At 39.5% G+C, this 19,850-nt stretch overlaps 1 protein-coding gene across 1 annotated transcript in view; it reads left to right on the top strand.

The window, feature by feature from the left end:
- Abca12 (ATP binding cassette subfamily A member 12) overlaps positions 1-19,850 on the top strand; it is a 166,902-nt gene that overhangs the window by 51,797 nt on the left and 95,255 nt on the right. The window contains exons 3-7 of the mRNA XM_041631970.1: positions 2,728-2,881; positions 11,482-11,573; positions 13,505-13,602; positions 15,461-15,646; positions 18,082-18,260. Coding sequence (XP_041487904.1) covers positions 2,728-2,881; positions 11,482-11,573; positions 13,505-13,602; positions 15,461-15,646; positions 18,082-18,260 — 709 coding nt within the window. The remainder of the gene's footprint in view (positions 1-2,727; positions 2,882-11,481; positions 11,574-13,504; positions 13,603-15,460; positions 15,647-18,081; positions 18,261-19,850) is intronic.

Genomic DNA, 19,850 nt, shown 5'->3' with positions numbered 1-19,850 from the left:
AAGGCTTCTTGTCATTGTTTCAAGAAGTTTAGTGTGCAATGTAACACTCTGAATGAAATACGAAACAGAAAATACAGAAGTACAAAATACAAATAAATCATAATGTTTGGTTAATGATGATGGATAAAAAAAAAAGATAAACTTGTGAGCAGGCCTTCATGTCCCTCAGACTGTCTGTGGGAGAATTGGCTTTCTGGCCTTTTCTAACTTCTGTAGACAGCTCACCCCTGGAATCTTCATCTGCCAAGTCAACAATACAGCTTTTCCAAAAAATCTCTTTTTTTCCCCCTTCTTCCTTCATTCCCCGTTGTGTTGTTTCTATTTCTTTCTTCCTTCTGATCAGTCTTCAGGTCATTAAATCACATGTGGGCACATGCCTTTCTCTGCTCTCATATAAATGCCTGTCCATGGTGAGCTCACCACGAAGCTCCTTTCTTTCTCTTTAAAATGAAAATAAACTTTCTCTGACACTCCCTTTGAACAGATTCATGAGGAAATTAAGGTTTTGTTTTCCAGTCTCCAGTTTGGAGTTTCCCTTATAGTTATAAAACCTGTCTTGTTTTTGAAGGTCGTGGTCTACTGTCTTCTCCCACAGGAAGAATCTAGGTTTTACTATCAAGCCTACCTGTAAAGGACTTGTGTTCTACAGCTGGCCAGCTGCCTTGGCAGCCAGCACATTTTGTAAAGCAGTTGTTAAAATCAACTCTTCACCGCTATAGCTCACGGCTGACTTGAAGGGGGATCAAGTCACTTACTTATGCTTTTATTACTTTACATAGAATTAGGTTTCATGGTGAAATTCTTCAAAAAGATTTATGTTTTTATTACTTTTCTTCCCTGACTTCTTCTCCTACCCTCCTGCCCCCAATACATTGCTTCTTTCAAGATACGCACGCCCTTTGGTCCACCCTCTAGACAAACTTGGTTCCTTCTCATGGTCTCCTATCTAATTTCGTGGTCATTACATGTTAGTATAACCTCTCATTTATACACATTCAAAGTTAGAATCCACATATAAAATATAACGTGAAGCTTGTCCTTTTGAGACAGGGCGATGTCTCTTCACATAAGGCTTTCTAGTTCCATCCGCAACTTTCATTTTTATTAACAGCTGAATAAAATCCCTTTGTGTATATAAACCGCATTTCCCTCACCCACTCTTCTGTGGGCGGGCACTTAGGCTGGTCACGTGGTGTTGCTTTTACAAATAGTGCAACGGCAAACGCGGAAGCACAAGCGGCTCTGTGGTGGGGTACAGAGTCCTTTGGGAATTTGCCCAAGAGCGGCACAGCTGGGCACGATTGCAGTTCTGTCTTTAGTTTCCGGAGGACTCTCCTGCTGATTCCTACAGTGGCTGCACTGGTCTACACTCCAGCAGCCGCAGGAGAAGCTCTCTTCCCACACCCTCACCGGAACTTGTTACTCTCTGTTGTCTTGACAGTGGCCATTCTGATTTAGGCAAGAGAGGGTCACAAAGGGGGTTCAATCCGCATTCTTCGACAGCTAAAGGATATTGAATGCATTTTTATTTATATGAATGTATGAATATATATGAACATATCTATATTTGCTAGTCATAGTGAAAAGAACTATCTTTTCACTTCATTAGCCATGCGTTGATTGGCAATTTTATGTTTTCAGTGTTTAATTTTTGCAGTCCTTTACATTTCCTGTGTATTAACCCCCATCTGAGGGGTCACTTTTCTCCTATTCTGTAAGCTGTCTGTTAATAATTTTACTACCGGGTTTTTGAACAGGAGGAAAAGAACGTTATATATAATAATCAGAATGCCAAAATGAGAGGAGAATGAAGCGCTCCTTAGCATCTGCAAAGTTAGTGACATCTGATTCATTTGATCACAAAACTGGACTTTCGTGTCTTGGGAAAGCTGACATAACAGTCAGAAAGAGGGAAGGAAATGCCCGTGAGACAGATCGCCCCATTTTAAAAGGCCTTAACATTTTTGTCTGATCTGTCAAGTTTCTGATACATAAATGATTATGTATTTAAAGGGTCTTTTAATATTCTGTTTGTAATACTTTAAAGTATTTTATATTAAACTTCATTTTATAAATCTAGTTTGTTATCTGTTCCTCTGGAATGAGTTACAATCTTTCCTTCTAGGAATTGGCGTGCTCAATGGTCGCTCAATCTTTTTATCATACACAGAATTGTTTCAAACCACTCTAGCAAGTTCTATTAAAGCTACCTTCCAGTATTATTTCAGGGGAGCTGGAGTGGCTCAGTGGTTAAAAACACTTTCTGCTCTTCCAGAAGATCTGAGTTGGGTTTCTAGCACCCACCTTGGGTGACTCATGACTGCCTGTAACTCCAGCTCCTGATCCCCTCTTCTGGCTTCTGCAGGTCCCTGTATCCATATGCACATCCCACACATGCAAGAATACATATACACACCATTAAAAATAACAGAGCAAATCTTTTTTAAAAAGTGTTTCTTTAGGATGAACTCTAGGTAGAAGAGCCCATGGGTCAACAAGCATTTTTAAGTCCTTTGATTCCTTTTAAGATATCTAGAAAAAATCAAGTTAAATTAAAAAAAAAAACCTCTCTAGGCCAGGGTCATTTGCTGAGGTGGGACTAGTGTCAAGGTCCCAGGCAGTCATACTGTAAAGCTAGTTTTAACAAAATGAGCTGTTACTATTCTTCTTTCCTTCCCCAGGTATGTCTATGTCGGTGATGTCATTTTTTTTTCTTTTTAATTTCAGGTTACCTTGCACCTCGAAACCTTCCAAGTGCTGGATTCTTCCCATTCCTACAAACCCTCCTCTGTGACACTGACTCTAAATGCAAAGACACACCCTATGGGCCGCGAGATCTGCTCCGCCGGAAGGGCATTGATGAGACGCTGTTTAAAGACAGGTACGGCACTCCTTAAGCAGGCTGAGGGTTTCTGAAATAACGTCCTAAAAATGCGTGAAAGCTTGCTTTCTATGTTAGTGGACATGAGGGCGGAAGAGAAAAGTGAGCATGAGTGAAGTCCCATCATTATGAAAAATTGAGCACAGTCTGTTTATTTTGAGTCAGTTAGTTACTCAGACTTCCCATTTTAAGATGAATGGCTGAGCAAGTTCTATTTTTCTGGCCTCACAGATTTTTTGTTCCTCCTTCCCTTGTCAGGGACACCTTGTCATAAGACTCAATCACAGGCTATGTAAAATTAGAAAAGATTGTATTAAGAAATTTTTAATAGAGAAAAGAAACCCTGCCCCAAAATGAAGTAGATAATAGTAGAAGTTGATAGCAGGGCACTCATCTCCAGGAAGACCTACACATTTATCTTACCTGACGTGATCCTTCCCGTTATAGTGAAAACCAGGAAGAGCAAATGAGAAAGTTGAAGAACTAAAAGTGCAAAGGAATAATGTTGAACGTACAGTAACTAAGCAATAACCTTTAAATGGGGTCAATTCATGTTCCGTCTTATGATGTGAGAAGCAGGTGAAGAATGGAGATAAACAATAGAGACCGTTTACAGCATTATCATCTACAGCCTAAGCTTTTCTTCCTGGAAATCTAATCTTAAAGAGATGCCCAGGAGCCTACCTGTCAATAGAACTGCAAACAATATTGTAATTTTGAATCACGTTACAGATTAAAAAAATGTTCACTGGAGAAAAGATTAGAGATATTTGGTTCTCAGATGTGAGTATTAAATTCTTGGCACATAGCACAGTTTCTCCTTTAATGGTCACATGATTTGGGCTATACTATAAGATGACTGATATTTTTAAAAAGATTAACCTTTTTAGCATAAACTGTAAATATGTCAAAAATTGTTATGAGGAACAATGTGTAACATATAACATACACTTGTTGCTTTGGGTTGGTAATTATCCCTGATTTTTTTGGTATAATAAGTTGATCAGATTTGATGCTTAGAACAACTCTGTTATTCTCACTTGTTCATTAATTTATTCAACAAATAATGACACCGGTACTTCTCAGGCCAGATACCTTTCCAGGTGATGCAGAGGTAGAGAAGACAAAGCCCTTCTGCTCCTTGCATTCAATGTACAGGAGAAGCAAACGGTGGACAACGAAAAAAATGACTGGCATTAGCTTAATAATAAGTGTATCAGCAAGAACATGAAGTAGACAGTCCAAGCCTCACAAAAGGCCTCCCACAATCAGTGGGCCTAATCTGGACCTATGCAGGTTCACCCGCTATCATTCCAGAGTCGGTGGACTCTCAGCTGTTTCTGTGGGTATCACCATCATGGTCTAGACCCTTCTGCTCATATTACTCCTCCTCCCTCCCTTGGGCTGGTCTCAGGTACACATTCTTTTTGGAGGGATACCTTGCTCAGGCTAGACATGGGGGGAGGGCCTTGGTTTTGCCTCAAAATGAAGAGTAAGACTTTGTTGACTCCCCAAGGGAAACCTTCTCACCCGTTCTGAGGAGTGGATGGGGATGTGGAGTGGATAGAAGGTGGAGGAAGCAGGAGGAGGGAGGGAGCGGCAATGGAGATAGCTATATAAAATTAGAAAAGATTGTATTAAGAAATTTTTAACAGAGAAAAGAAACCCTGCCCCAAAATGAAGTAGATAATAGTAGAAGTTGAGAAGTAGGGGTTGAGTTGTGTAACAAGAGAAGGCATCCGCTACAAAGAGCTATTTGGGTTGAGACCACCAAGAGCAAGGGAGGAAGAATACAGATGTAAACATCTGGAAGGTATGGTTTCAAGAAGAGCCACAGCAAGGGATGCTGAGGTAGGGAAAACAGGACATTTAGAGGAGGAGAAAGTCAACTGATACAGCCGGAGCACTGCAGGAATGGTGAGCTGGTCAAACGACATGACAATCAGTCATGTTGGATGTTTAAAATAACATTCTGACCCCCAGATTTATCTACTTCACCGCATATTGCTGTGCATTCAGTATTTTTCTAAACTATCAGTTAATTAGAGCTTAATTTAGGAAGTTATGTACAATAATAAAATTGCATTAATGATATTTCTCAGCATGCTATTAACTTTTATGTTTTATCCAGCCATGCAATGAAACTGGCACCTGGTTACTGGGTAAACCCTTGAATTGCTTCCCTTTGGTGAAGGAAGACTCACCAGCAATACCTCATTAAAACACCAAACAGTCTTGCTCTTCTGTTCTCAGAGTGAGGAAAGGAAGGACACCTTTGGTGGCATCAAAGGAAGCCCGCGATGTCGCCTTTAATAGATGCTCTTCTGAAAACTATAATCACACCGCAGTCGCTGCTGCCTGGCCTAGTGTTTTGATGTGATTTTGATTTTGGCACTAGTATTCTGTTATTAAATTCATATTCCTCCAGGCATTATCTTCACAATGAAAGGAAAAGAAAACCCAACAGCAACCCCAACAAGAGCAACAAAGATGCTGAACTCAGCATCAGCTGTAACAAGCTGTCTGGCAAAAGAGATGGCTGCCTTCATGGCTTTCCTGCTCTCTAGCACTATAGATAGCTTGACATCACAGGGCTTATCCTTGTCCTTCCTCCCTGTGCAGCATCTAAGAATATATCACGCAGTGGGAACCCCTGACCCTTGTCATTGCTCACACAGTTGGCGAAGGGCAGAGATCACCCCCTTGGAGCCCACAGGGTCATTATTTGGAGTAATGATTCAGCATTCCTGGGGACACTGGGGAGGGGAGAGCTGCCTTTAGAGATTCCACCACTGTTACTAATCATACTTTTCCATGACCTGTGGCTTGTGAATTCATGCCCTTGATCTTATTGGAAGGCTCCTGCAGAACTGAAAAAAATAGCTAATGCAATTTATTCAGGGTGTGTGTGTGTGTGTGTGTGTGTGTGTATGTGTGTGTGTGTTAGAAAATGTAACAAAGTTTTGAAATGAACCTGAGGACACTTAGAATATAAGGTAAGAACACATAGCTGTCCCCATTTGACTGTAGAGATGAAATAGGATGTATAGTTCTTATGTTGTTTTAATTTCAAACTATAGCCACTTTAAGTGGAATTGATGTTAAAATAAAGGTTAAAATTCATTTCTCTAAGAACAAACTAGAAGGATGCATTAGCTGCCACCTAGGCCGGTTATTCATCTAAATTAAATACACCGAGAACACAAAATGTGCTCCAGACAATAGAAGTTGCTGCAGATGCCGAGATGAATTATGCTCATTTCACAACTCAAGAATTTAGAAGCCATGAGGAAAGAGACAGGGAGACAAAATAACAGTGAAATGATCACATAACATGGTAAATGCGATGATATATTTGTTCTCAGGTCTCACTATGCCCGAAACATTAGATAGAAATGGTGACCAGTCACACAACTTTCTTAACATGCTGTGCTTGAGGAATATGAATATTGCTGTTGAATGTATCATTAGAGTAGAAGTAGATTTTGGTAGGGAGATGCCAGGAGACTTCTCTAAGCAATCCTTGAGGATCTATCTTCAGGCGCAGAGGGTGCAGCTCAGCTTTTGACTAATCAATGTCCTTGACTCAAGCTTCATTACAACACATATGCGCCTGCGCACGCATGCGTGCGTGAGAGCAAACACATTTGTGAGAAAAAAAAAATAGAAGCATGCGTTATCCATCATGGAGAGGTAAGCAAATGGCTTTGCTTTTGACTGTGATTTTCATGAATTTTCTCACGGTGGTGCCAAATGAATCCATCTATTTTGTGTCTAGGTAGGATTCTCTGAGTGTTGTCCTTGTAAAGACACTGACGCTTCCTCCTGCTCTTATCCCCATGCTTCCAACCCTTCTCTGTCTCTTGCATGTTTCCTCATCTACTCAACATTGGGCCTTTAAAAGCTATTAGGCATATACTTACTCTAGTTACATATTACAAACACAAAGTCTTTTCAATGACTATTAAAACCCTAGGACAGCTCAGCATATTAAGGAATTATAAATCTTGATTATAACTGCCTGACCTAGAAGAAAAAGGTTTCAGAGTACAAGCAGTGTTTATACCTGAAGCATGGATGACCCTTGAAGAATGAGGGTCAGAATAAATTTAGAGAGATAATTAAAACAATTAAAATTTTTCTGGGAATGGCTTCTATTCATGGGTAGCCAGGAAGGGCAATCACATCGAGTAACCGTGAATGACTCCATGGCTGTTATTGTCTAGAGTCCTTGTTTGCAGTTAAGTCGGTGATGAATGACAGGTGGAACGGGGATCAGATGCAGGCTTACAGCACGTTTTCATTCCAGATGTCACTACATACGATTATGATTCTGAAGAAGCGATGAAAAATCCTTATAAAATTTTAACTAACCCTTAGAGATAAAAAAAGAAAGTCAGAATCTTCTTTCCAGGATGGGCCATATGTCTCTTTCCTAGTAGGAGTGCTTTTTATAGACAGCCTTCACTACAGCACACAGACATTACCTATCCAGGTAGTTGGTCCCTCTCACAGGAAGCGCTGACACCTGGTGTAAGTACAGAAGTCCTCTTATGATGTCACATATCTATGTGGCATTTCCCAAATGTAGCTGCTGGCAGACACATCTGAGAAGTCAAATCTATTCTGAGTTAAGTTTTCATCATAACTGAGTGGAATTTTTAATACAAAATATTTCTCTTACTGAGCTCTGCTCTCAAGAGATCTTCATAAATCTGACAGAAGCAAAGTCCTCTTCTCTGGCAAGCTAGAAGAAAAGTCTTTAACCAACTCTTTGGTATTTGTACACGCAGCTCGGACCAATGAAAGTCCATTAAATAATGCCGTGGCCACTTGGCCAATGTGAGCCTGACATTCTTGGCTCACTTCCAAGAGTGAATTTTCTCCAATCAGATGGCCCTATGTGTCAAATCCAGAGGCCATCTACATTTTGCACAGTGCTTTCATATAGTCCCAGGGATACCCAACACGAGATAGATTTCAGACAAGTTCATTACACTTATTCAGAGCTCCTGAATGGGGACTTTAAGCCTCCTAAGTTGGTTCTGGGTAGTGTAAATGGAAATGAGTTATCCATGAGTAATCACACTCAGTTGTCACAGCCTTCTTCAGCGTCTCGCAGCTTTGGCACAACTGATACTTATGACAGATAAGTCATGGTTGGGCTGTGTATTGGAGGGTGTTTAGCATCACCACGAGCCTCTGCCTACTAAGCACCAAGTGCATCATCCTGTCTGCAGCTGTGACAATTAACTATGTCTCCCGTCACTGTATTGTCAAACACCCTCTGAGGGAGGCAAGTAAAGGCATTCTTGCATGACAGCCAGTGGGGTAGTGAAACAGTGAAGGAAAAAATTCAGGTAACAAGGGCACAGATTAAGGTTGTGAATCTAAGGGCCGTGCTCCACAAATGTGACCAATGATCGCTCCAATTTAGTAGCCCCGTCTCATTTTCTTATCATCCCCTATGCCTGTCCTTGCTTAGCCCTCCCATGAATGTATTGAAACTCTTGATCTTTCCTATTTGACTTTTCCATTAAGATTTATACAGAACAAATTTAATAAATGTTCTTGAGCTGGTGATGAGCACGGCTGGTGAGGACTGTGAATATGTGCTATGTCTGCCATGCCACTGCTGGGTATTTCCTTCCCCAGTGAGACCTGCAGACTTGGATGCCTACAACAAGAGTTCCCACAGATACGCATGTCACCTACTGCAAGTTATTCATGCCCCTCGCATGCACCTAGGGAAGCAATGTCGGAGATCTTTTAGGAAGAAACGGAATCAGAATTTCTAGAGTTTCCTCTAACACCAGTGCATTTGGTTCACATCCCAGTAATATTGCCTCTTTGTTTAATCAGCCACCAGATCGAACAGTCCAGTGCTAGGTGAACGGTGTTAGATCCTAGAATGTAGAGGTGTATGAGACATGGTGATGGCTCCTAGCCATCCAAGATGTCACAGCCTAAAATGGAGAAGCTGCTGCATATAAATATGCACAAATCAATTATGCAAAGTAACAGAAAGGGCACTGTTTCTCTCCTGTTGCTCTAATCAAGCTCATTAGAAAGTTCAGAATTCCACCAACTCAGGAAGACTGGCTTTTTTTTTTTTTTTGCCTACTTTAGCGGTTTGCTAAAGGGGTAATAAAATTATCTTTTTTGACAGAAACTGTATTTCTCCTTATAATCTCAACATGAAATAAAATTGGGGATATTTTTCCAGAGGATGAATAGTAAGCACATTTGGTATTCCAACTCCACATTCCCACAGCACAGCTTCATAGAAGGGAGTGAGTGGATGCATTACTTCCTGGTCTAGGAAAGAGCCTCCTAGAATTAGAACCTCCCCAGCTCCTTGTCTGTAACCTTCACTGTGCTGATGCCTGGGAAGGGAAGGAGCTGATCTCTTGGCAGAATGGTGCAGGAGAATTATCTGTATTCTGTCAATCATGTATTTCAATAAAACGCTGATTGGTCAGGCAGGAAGTATAGGTGGGTCAACCAGACAGGAAGTAGAGGCGGGACGATGAGAACAGGAGAATGCTGGAAAGGAGGAAGCCCATTCCTCTCACTCCTGAGCAGACCACCAAAGAAGCAGCTAAGAAAGGTACTGAGCCATGTGGCTAACATAGATAAGAACAATGGGTTAATATAAGCTACAAGAGCTAATAAGTAGCCTGAGCTAATGGGCCAATCAGTTTTATAACTTATGTAGATCTCTGTGTGATTTTCTTTGGGGTTTGCCGGCTGTGGGGTATCGGGTGGGACAGAAACCCCAACAAGCAGGCCCTCCATGTTACAGCAGAAATAGTATCAGGTTTTATTAACTGACAGAAGAAGTTGGGTAGCCTGGTTATGTGTGACAAAAGTAGCCTTGCTTCCCCAAGACCCCAATTTTTTCCCCAAGACCCACCTTCCTCTCCTTTCCCCCTCTTACTTAATGTTCAGTATATTGTTCCTTGCCTCTTCATTGCTGTTTTGATCTTCCTCATCCTCCTCTGATTTTTTTTTTGCTGTCTCCGGTCTTTAACATTTTTATGAAGGCATCTCTCTCTCTCTCTCTCTCTCTCTCTCTCTCTCTCTCTCTGTGTGTGTGTGTGTGTGTGTGTGTGTGTGTGTGTGTGTGTGTGTTTATACTCAGTAGTCTTCCTTAGAGAGTTACAAACTGGACTGGGAAAAAATGTCAAGGAAAAAAAGTAAACCTAACTTTTCCCAACTTTCCAATACTTTTTTTTCTTGAGAAGGAAAAGGTTCAGGTCAGTTCTTATTTTCATCTGAATGGCTTTTCCATCCAAATAGTCAGCATAAGGAATGTAAAAAGATTTAGGGGAATATAGTCATGGTCATGAATAATTCAAGTGTACATTAAGAATACAGACCTTTTGGAGCAACCACTGCATTTTAAGGAGAATACTGGAAAAACACTGGGGAATAGAAACAAATGTTACCTCTTCTCATCATTTTTATAAAAAGAAGCCTCCAAAACAAAAGCCACCACTGAACAAATGTTCCCAATTATAAATTGCTAAGATCTACTTTATAAAGCAGGAGTCTGGCTGAAGCACAATTATAAGTAGAATTCCTTGCCATCTTTAGGTATCATAATTATGTTTTTAAAACAACTATACAAAATTCACCAACTTCCTAGAATTCTGAAAGTTGTTTCAATCCACGTAGTCTGTTTGTAGAATAGACAATCTATTCTAGGCCCTCATTTCTAGTTGTATCTAATTTTCAAGAAAATAGAATTGTTTCCACTTTGGGGACTGGAGAGATGGCTCACTGACCAAATATGGCCTGGTGTTCAATCTTTGCTACTGAAAAAGTGGGAGAAAATATGCTTGTTGTTGTTTTTGCATCTTAGTCCTGTAAGTCATCAATGTAGAGAGTGCACTTTTTAAACGATGGCTTCTAAATTTGGGAAAATTCAGTATTATTTTTTCCGAAAGCTAGCAGGGCTACACGGCATGGGAATCCCTGGCCTCACAGTGCTTTTGTCATCACTCTGGCACATTTGGTAGAATTGGAAATGTGGTCTAATGCCATCCACCTACAATGGCATCAATCACAGTATGTCCCTGGCCCCTACTAGATCTTCTTGAGGGTTTATTCTTTTCTTTTCCTCTGAATCTGGCTGTAAATACTAGTTCCCTTTGAAGCAATCTGACATCCGTAATTAAATACAATTAAGTATTTTTTTAACTGTTGACAAACAAGCAGGTCTTGTTTTCCCTTTTCAAAACACAACTCCTTATTTAGGCCCTGCCAGATTTTCAATAGGAAAAGAACACCATAAGTATGTTTAGTGTTCGCCCATAATGCTTTATTCAAGTAAATTCTTTTTTCAAGATTAAAGGAATAATGACTGCTTTAAAATCTCATCTAGTTCATTACCACTGAGCAAAAGTTTACCTGGCAAGAAGCCTTATGTGTTTATTGGTGCACTGGGTAGGTGAATCCATCCTTTAATATCCGAGGAAATAGTCGAAAACTTTGCAAATCCTTAGAGACCCTGAATCTTCTGCATAATAAATTGCTTTAGTTAACTGGAATTAATGTGGACAAAGTTAGAGAGTTCTTGCTTTTTCTTCCTCTAGTGAAATTCCGAAAAAGTCATCCAACCCAAAGAGGGACAGCAATTTATCACTCCAGAGCACCCAAGTTCCAGAAAGAAGTCACGCACCACTGGGTAAGCCAGCTCTCTCCTGTAAGGCTTAGAATAGACCTTTGGAACAGCTAGGAAAGGGCTAATCTTTAAAAGTTTTACACTTCAGATTTTCAAATAAAGATGAAATGCTTAGATTGCCCCCAAGGGACCCAAGGACTCCCCATGGCTGCCTGTTTGTGGCAGTAGAGCAATGCAAACTTCTTCAGAATGATGAGAAATTGAGTTCTTCCTGAAATGCTGCGTAGGAAAGTCTAGATGTTGAGGATTGCACTGTATCCCAGAAGAGAGTTGGGCCCTCACCTGCAAGATAAGTGGAATCAGGGTGGACAGAATTTCCAGGAACAAAAATTATTGGCAAGAACTTCAGAGATTTATCCAAACTTTCCATTTAACAGATGAAGATTAGGATGCCAGGTGAGTTTAAGCAGACACCCATAAATGAACAGGCATTTGATGGATGCTTCTCTTTCCTGCTTAAAACACCTGGTTTTAAAGTGGCTTGACAATGCTTCACATAAGGCCAGACTCCTTCAAATGTGTATGTGCCTCAAACTCTCTGAGTTATGTTATAAAAGCACAAGATTTCAAGTTTTTACACAAGTAATGCTGGTGCCTTAAGGAAACACTGATTAGAACTCTCAAACCATTGGACTGTTTTACATTTTTTGGCAAACATGGATTGGTTATGTGCTAGCTTGCACTCAGTGACTTAGAGACCGGGTACATTTTAGTGAATAAAACAATGCTCCTTGTGTATTAAAACTTGATTGTTCCTTTGGGGGAAAGAAGAAGCATCTTTATTTAAATATTTAAAAATTTAAATGTTATTTAAATTTAATAAATTTGTATGTGTATAAAGAATTAAATAAAACTTTAAATATTTGAATATCTAAAACTATGATGTCAAGTAAGTGTAGGGTTGATGTCATAGGAACATGCTGGCCCTTGTTTTTAGGAGTTAAGACATGAGTGATCTGCGGATATCTGGTTGAGTAGATTAAGGCACAACTGAAATAAGTTCACAGTCTCACAGTCCAGTAAGCTCTGCCTTACTCAGTAGCTATAGGCTATGCTTCTCTTCCTGACTATTTATCTCATAAATAGATTGCTTAAGTCTAGAGGAATCAGATGGCAAATTTTTCAGTCCTATAGGCACTGAAATGAAGGTCCTCCTGAAGTATGTTACCGGCATCTTTAAATGCTGAGATTTTCTATTGTGAGGATAACAAATACTTGTGCCCAATATTTATAAAAATCAGCTTCCTTTCTATCCATGGTATATATATGAAGTTATACTTCTAGTTAACTTATACTCAGTACTCAGAAACTTGTACCACATTGTAAGTAGTCTTAGACAAGGCCACTTTGGGAACTTCTTAATTAGGAAATGTTGTAGTCTAAAGTCATCACTTCATCCCATTTATTTGATCTAAAATATCATTCGGAAGCCACTTTAAGGAGAAGGGATTTATGATCCTAAGCATATTTCACATCCCAGTTGGGTAATTAAAAAGAAAGACCATTATCACCAGATGTGCAGTGGCTGATCCTTGGAACAGATGTTGGAGATGATGGATCTATGGAGCTGGTCAGGGCACCTCAATCCTCTAAGCCTGCACAGAAATGATTCTGTTTATTGGGCGATGATAATACTGGTGATGAAGTTTAATGACAGAAACTGGAATGAATGCAAATGGCATCAAAATGATTGGGGAAAATAAAGAAGAGGGGACTAAAGTCATGGCAATTTTATGTGGAAAGAAAAGCCTTCAAAATCTGTCCTTTTTGCCAGCCTGAAATGTTCATGGGATAGACATATATTAGCACATTCTTGCTGTGAGGCACATGAGGTCACAGAGCAGGGCGATGAAATCTTCTGTGACTATCCCCATTTGCAAGCATGTGGGTAAGTGTATGTTTCAAATTCTAATATGCTCTTTCTTCTGTCATAGCCACACTACCTCCCAGACCAAGCTCTGATTTGGAAGGTATGGGCTCAGAAATTTTCAATGGCAGCCAAGTGCTCACACGCATCCTTGATTTGGAAAAGGTAATTTCATTTAGTTTTGCAATGAACATTTAATGAAGAATTTGAACAAATAGACTTTACATTGGTAGGTAGATCTCCCAAACAAGAAGGGGCTTACAGTGTGTTTCCAATTTAAATACTATCTTAGGCAGATTTTTTTCTTAGGTCCTTTCCAATCATGGTTTCATTTTAAGACACTGCAAACTCCTTAAGACGGGGGCATTTATTTACTGCCCTGGTAAGTCCCCTAATTGAACTTACAGTCTTCACTTACTAAGAAATAATATAGCGTTTTATGTGATCTTTCAATTTTATGAAGCAAGGAAATAAATGAAGCTGTGATGCTCTTCACATTTGCTGTCTCATCCACAATAATACCTTTGTACCAATCAGAGGTGTAGAAATCTCTCCCCTAAGTAGGAAAATCTTTTTTCTTAACATGTTTTAGAAAGCTTACTCGTGGAATTTTCTGTTTCCCGAGATCATCTACTTTATGATTGCTCTGATTGAAAGGCGTTAAACACAGTTTTATAAGCGGTGTGGGCTGGCAGCCATAAGCACTCTCTCTTGCTTCCTGCAGAGAGTTTGCTTAAGGGTCAGACAATTTTTTGAATGTGTAGAATAGAATCACTGTTCTCAGAATTGCCGCTTTACTGTTCTGGAACTCCCAAATTCTCTTTCTTATATGGAATGGGATTTTAGAATTTTGTAAAGTAGCACAGAGTCACATATTCTAGAGATATAAGCCTCAAGTGAATTCTTTGTGGATGGATACATATTTTTGGAGTGGCTGGAACAAGGCAGGGATCTAAGAATTAAGATGACATAGCAATGCCTACGTCAGCATCTCCCAGATTCCTTTCTTTCTCCTTGCTGCTTTCTGCAACCCTTGCAGGAATGAGTAGAGAAATCACTTCGGAGTGAGTTTATGTGTAACGTTAGATCAGAGCCGTGAATGAAGGGCCAGACATTCCAGCATTTGCAGAGCCTCCTAGATAAGTGGATCCTGTCTTGTTCCATTATACTGAGACGTTCAGTTGCTGGAAAGCAGAGGATAAATTTTGAGATGTAAACTTAAGGGGAGAATAGAGTTGGCCTTTACCTCATAGGGTTATATGAGTTAGCTACTGGAAGGAACCCCTTGAGTATTACAATTAAATGCAGTTAACATTGTAAATACATAAGCTCTTCTGGTGATCAGTATTATGACTGAAGCAGTGTTTCATCTACAATGCAGCTGTACAATGGAATACATTGGCCAGTTACAATGATTCCATTAAGGAAATTATTTTCCATTATTGTTGCAATTATCTTGACTTATCTATTTAAAAAGCATTTTCATATTTTTCCTTTTTCTATCTTTCTGTACACAGACTTAAAGGCAACACAATCCACCAATCCACTCTTGTAAATAGTACAATTGGTCCTGAGAGTAGGACCTTTTGTTTTCTGAAGTCTTTGAAAGAATACGACCAATTTTTACAAGAAACCACAAAGAGTTAAAAGGCACCTGAGCTTCTTCTGCTCAAGGCTCCCCCCACCCCAAAAAAATGAATATGGTTTTTATTTAGAAAGATGTTTGTTAGAAACATTTGGTGCTTTTCAGTCCTCTGGTCAGAGATAAGCCAGTTTGGTTCTACAAATCAAATGTAAACCATTTACATCAAAACCACAAGAATTTACATCTTTATGTATACTCTCCCTCCACAACTCCACATGAATAAATTTGCTTATTTTATTTCTTTTTAATTATTTTTTTTTTGTAAAGCAGAGCTTTAAAAATAGCAGTTGCAAAGATAGGCCAGTTACCTTGAAGATGACAATCTCTTCCTCTGTCTGTTTTTTAATATCACTTTTCTATTCTCCCATGTACTTTTAGCTGTTGAAGCAAAATTCAACTCAAGAAGAGATACGAAGAGAGCTGTGTGAGACCTACCCAGGATACACGGCAGACTACACCTTCTCTTGGCTCACTCTAGGGAAAAATGTTTTTAACAAATTTTGCCGCTCAAACATGACACTTTTAGAGTCTTCTCTCCAGGAACTAAAATATCAGGTCTCTCAGGTGAGTGCAGATGCTATATATGATGTGTGTGTAGTGTGTGTATATATATACATATATGCATCCAAAATCTTATGCACAATTAGAAGGGTCATGCTTCCATTTGGGGTTCTAATAACTCTGAGTTATTAGAAAATCTGCAACCCACTTGAACTTGAAAATATTGACTGGAATATTTGTAGACCTTTAGCATAATTTCCTCCCACATAAACATTTACATACAGTGTTTGATGTTAAGTAGCAGCTATTCACCATTGAAATGTGCAGGATCACAGTGATGTGATATGGAACTTGAAATATCGCCTGTGTGCATGCACCTCAGATAAACTGCAGCTTGGCTCTACAAGGAGGGGTGTTTTTGCTGAGAACTGTGATTGCACAGGACAGAATGCAAGTTTAATAAGTCAACTATAAGTGTAATACTCTTGTCAGGAGTTACAAAAAATAGGTAATGTCTTTTTATTTTTCTCATGGCATCATACTTCATTTGCTGATTTTTGATGAAATCATTTATCCCTGACCCTCGAATTTTACCCAGTAGAGCTGATGTTATTTTGATAACAGTACCCACTACCATCTGTTCATGCTCCAGTCTAGTCTCAAGTGATGAAGAAAAAAAAAAAAACAAGAGGCCAATACCTAAATGTAATGAAACCCACATGCAATGAAAATTTTAAAAATTCAGAATTACTCACTGATTTTATAAATGGGAATAAATATAGCATGCTTACTTTAACATTTCCCCCTTGGTTCTCTAAATTATATTGAAAGTAATTTTTAATTTTTAAAATGTATCTTCTAGTAATCTGGTTTCCAAAAGGGCCAGGTTTAAGGACAACATTTTAATGGCTCAAATTAGAACATGAAGCTCTCATCTTTCTTGAATTTTTTCAATGGCTGGACATGTCGCTCAGTGGTCGAATGCTTGCCCTGAATCCCCAGTACTAGGGAAAATCATTCTCACTTATATTCGTCCATTAGATAGAGTAGCCCGAGTGTCCAAACCTATACTCTTCAAAGTCAATCAAATTAAGACAGACGGAAGATTAACTTGACTGGTATGAATGGGGTTATGGAGAGAATTGTTCTGGACAAGAACATGATGAAATCCTTCTGAAAGACGTAGCTGGATCATGTGGTTCCAAAGCCATAGTTTTTCTGGTTTGTGGATATCACAGGTGTGTGTCGTCAGGTAGATTCACTCAGTTAACCATTGCCCATAACAACCAATGCCCAGCCGGGCGGTGGTGGCGCATGCCTTTAATCCCAGCACTCGGGAGGCAGAGGCAGGCGGATCTCTGTGAGTTCGAGACCAGCCTGGTCTACAAGAGCTAGTTCCAGGACAGGCTCCAAAACCATAGAGAAACCCTGTCTCAAAAAACCAAAAAAAAAAAAAAAAAGAAAAAGAAAACAAAACAAAACAAAACAAAAAAAAAAAAAACAAAACAAAAAAAAAAACAACCAATGCCCATAGCTTTGGGATGGAATCTGGAAACCCCCTATTCTACCATGTATAAGCTTAATAACAAGCACTTTGGTGAACATAGTTCTACATGTGCCATGAATATATGCATAATATATTTCATTTACTTTTCCACATAATTAGTTTTGAGGGATCTCCATCCAAAACAGACATCCTAGTGAAAGATATGGGGGCAATATGCCTGCATCTCCCAGGAAATGTACTAAGGAAAATAAAAAGAGCATACTCAGGGTTGTCCGAACACAGAAGGGTAGTGGCACATACGAGCTCACAGTGGTTGTGGCAGAGTGCATGAGACTTGTGCAAGCTCATGCCAGACCAAATGCCAGCACGGAGAGGAGAGGAGGAAGTGCTGTCTGACTCTTAGTCAGGGAGGTATTGACAGCTGATGGATGCTGGGAGGAGGAGATTCAGTTTGCTTTAAGAGTAGGGTTCCTGGTAAGTTGGACTACATTCCAGTGGAAGACCACACATCTGAGAATATAGAGGTACCACAAATTGGACTTGATGGATGAAAACAAAAGAGGAGACACAAATTTGGGTGGACAGTGAATGGGTAGTGGATGTGGGAGGTATTGATGGATATTGATCAAAACACATTGTATTAAATTTCCAAAGAACTAATAAAATAACAAAAAGAAAAGACATTCAGAAATTAACTTGGTTTTAGAAAGCTGACTTTCATTTCTGAATATTTAATTTAAAATGTTTTATACCAACATAATTTTGTCAATCAAACTTTAAATATGCTAATAGATGGAACTCTAGATGGGGAAAAAGCCAATGATGTTGAGAGATGGTGACAGCTTTTCCATGGAAGAGAAGCGAGTGAAGATTTGAAAAACAATTGTGAATGTAGAAATACAGTTTTGAAAAAACTTTTCAGAGACAGTAAGCCACGCAACTCCAAATGCTAAAACATCATTTTCTTTTCTCTGTTGTTTGGCTTCTGAAGATGTCAAGCGACCCTGCCAACCAGAAGAGAGTGTTCCAGGGGCTTTCCCAGGTGCTGTCCTTTTTCTCCCTAGTACAGCAGCGAAGAGAGGTCTGGCAACTCCTGTCAAGTTTCCCAGATGTGTTTCAGAATGATACCTCACTGAGCGGTCTGTTTGGCGTCCTTCAAAAGGCAAACAGGTGAGTTAATGGAATGTTAAATGGAATGCAATTGTTCACAAAGAAGTCTTTGAAAAAATAGTTCCTGTGAGAAGGACTGTCAGGTAGGTCCTTTAAACACTGGGAAAGCAGCCTTGAGCATCCTGCTGCAGATTTCAGCAATGGAGGTGAGTGTGTCAGCTGAGTAAAGAAGAAAGACACATTGTATTTGCTCATTGAGGTCAGCAGGCACCCATGAAAGGTAGGAGGATCACTCACCAGAGAAGTACACATTATTTTGTGTCCTGGGGTTTCCAAGAATGAGGCAGAGAGCAGAACCAACTTGGATCAGTAACATGAGATCATTTTGGGACAACCTGAGCTCTGTCCACATGTCACTAAGTTAACTAAGAATAAATGTCTCCATGGGGTTTGCTTTGTACCATTCAATATAAAACAGCCTTGTTGGTTCAAGTTTGCTCTAGTCACCTAAATGGGACTGACTTCCCTCATAAATGGTCTTTCTAAGTCAACAGATGGTGTCTTAGGGTTATTATTGCTGTGATGAAACACTACGACCAAGAGCAAGTTGGGGAGAAAAGGGTTTATTCAGCTTACACTTCCACATCATTGTTAATCACCAAGCCAAGTCAGGACAAGAACTGAAGTAAGGCAGGAGCTTGGATGCAGGAGCTGATGCAGAGGCCATGGAAGGATGCTGCTTACTGGCTTGCTCCTCATGGCTTACTCAGACTGCTTTGTTATAGAACCTAGGACCACCAGCCCAAGATGGCACCACCACAATGGAATGGGTTCTCCCTGATTACTTACTAATTAAGAAATGGCTTACAGGCTTGTCCACAGCCAGATCTCATGGACGCATTTTCTCTGTTGAGGGTCCCTCCTTTCAAATAACTCCAGTTTGTGTCAAATTGACACACAAACAGCATCACATATTCCAATGAAGAACTAATTTTGTTCTTAGTTTTTTTTAGAAAATGAAGGCCTGTTTATATGATGCCTTTTTCTCAATATTTGTAAGAGCTAAAAGTTGAAGGGAAAACAAATATCTATACAAAGAATGAGTGAGCAAAATAGTTTTTTTGAAATCCAGTAAAAAGAGATTTAGAGCCACACAATGTCAAGGAAAGATTAAATACTACACTGTCAAGAGAATGTAGACTTAAAAGATACTGCATGAGAAGTTGAGGTAGGAGGGTGGTGAGTTCAAGATCAGCCCGTGCTATATAGTAAGGAGTTGTCTCATATATCAATGATCATTTACACGACTTCCCATTTGATAAATATAAGTAGTACTGAACTGAACACTAGAGAACTTGTTACTGGTTTTAATTCCTTTGGATAAAGACTCAGAAGAGAAATTGTTCCATCATATAATAGTTTTATGATTAATATTTTGAGAAGCCTCCATAGCATTTTCTATAGAGTTTGCTGCACTATTTAGTGCTCCCACAAACAATGTGACAGGGCTTCACTTCCTCTTTATGCTCTCCAATACTTCTTGCCTTTCATTTATTCAATAAACATTTGAATTCTCTCTTGAAAGAAATATCTTTTTAAATCCCTGGCCATCTTGAAGTTTCAACACTTCACAGTAGGAGTTACTCATAT

Source organism: Microtus oregoni, unplaced genomic scaffold (genome assembly GCF_018167655.1).
Source record: "Microtus oregoni isolate MIOR12 unplaced genomic scaffold, Mior012 000038F_ref0000394, whole genome shotgun sequence".
NCBI lineage: Eukaryota > Metazoa > Chordata > Mammalia > Rodentia > Cricetidae > Microtus > Microtus oregoni.
The sequence above is the reverse complement of the archived record's forward strand: the minus strand, read 5'-3'. Positions and strand labels throughout refer to the sequence as shown.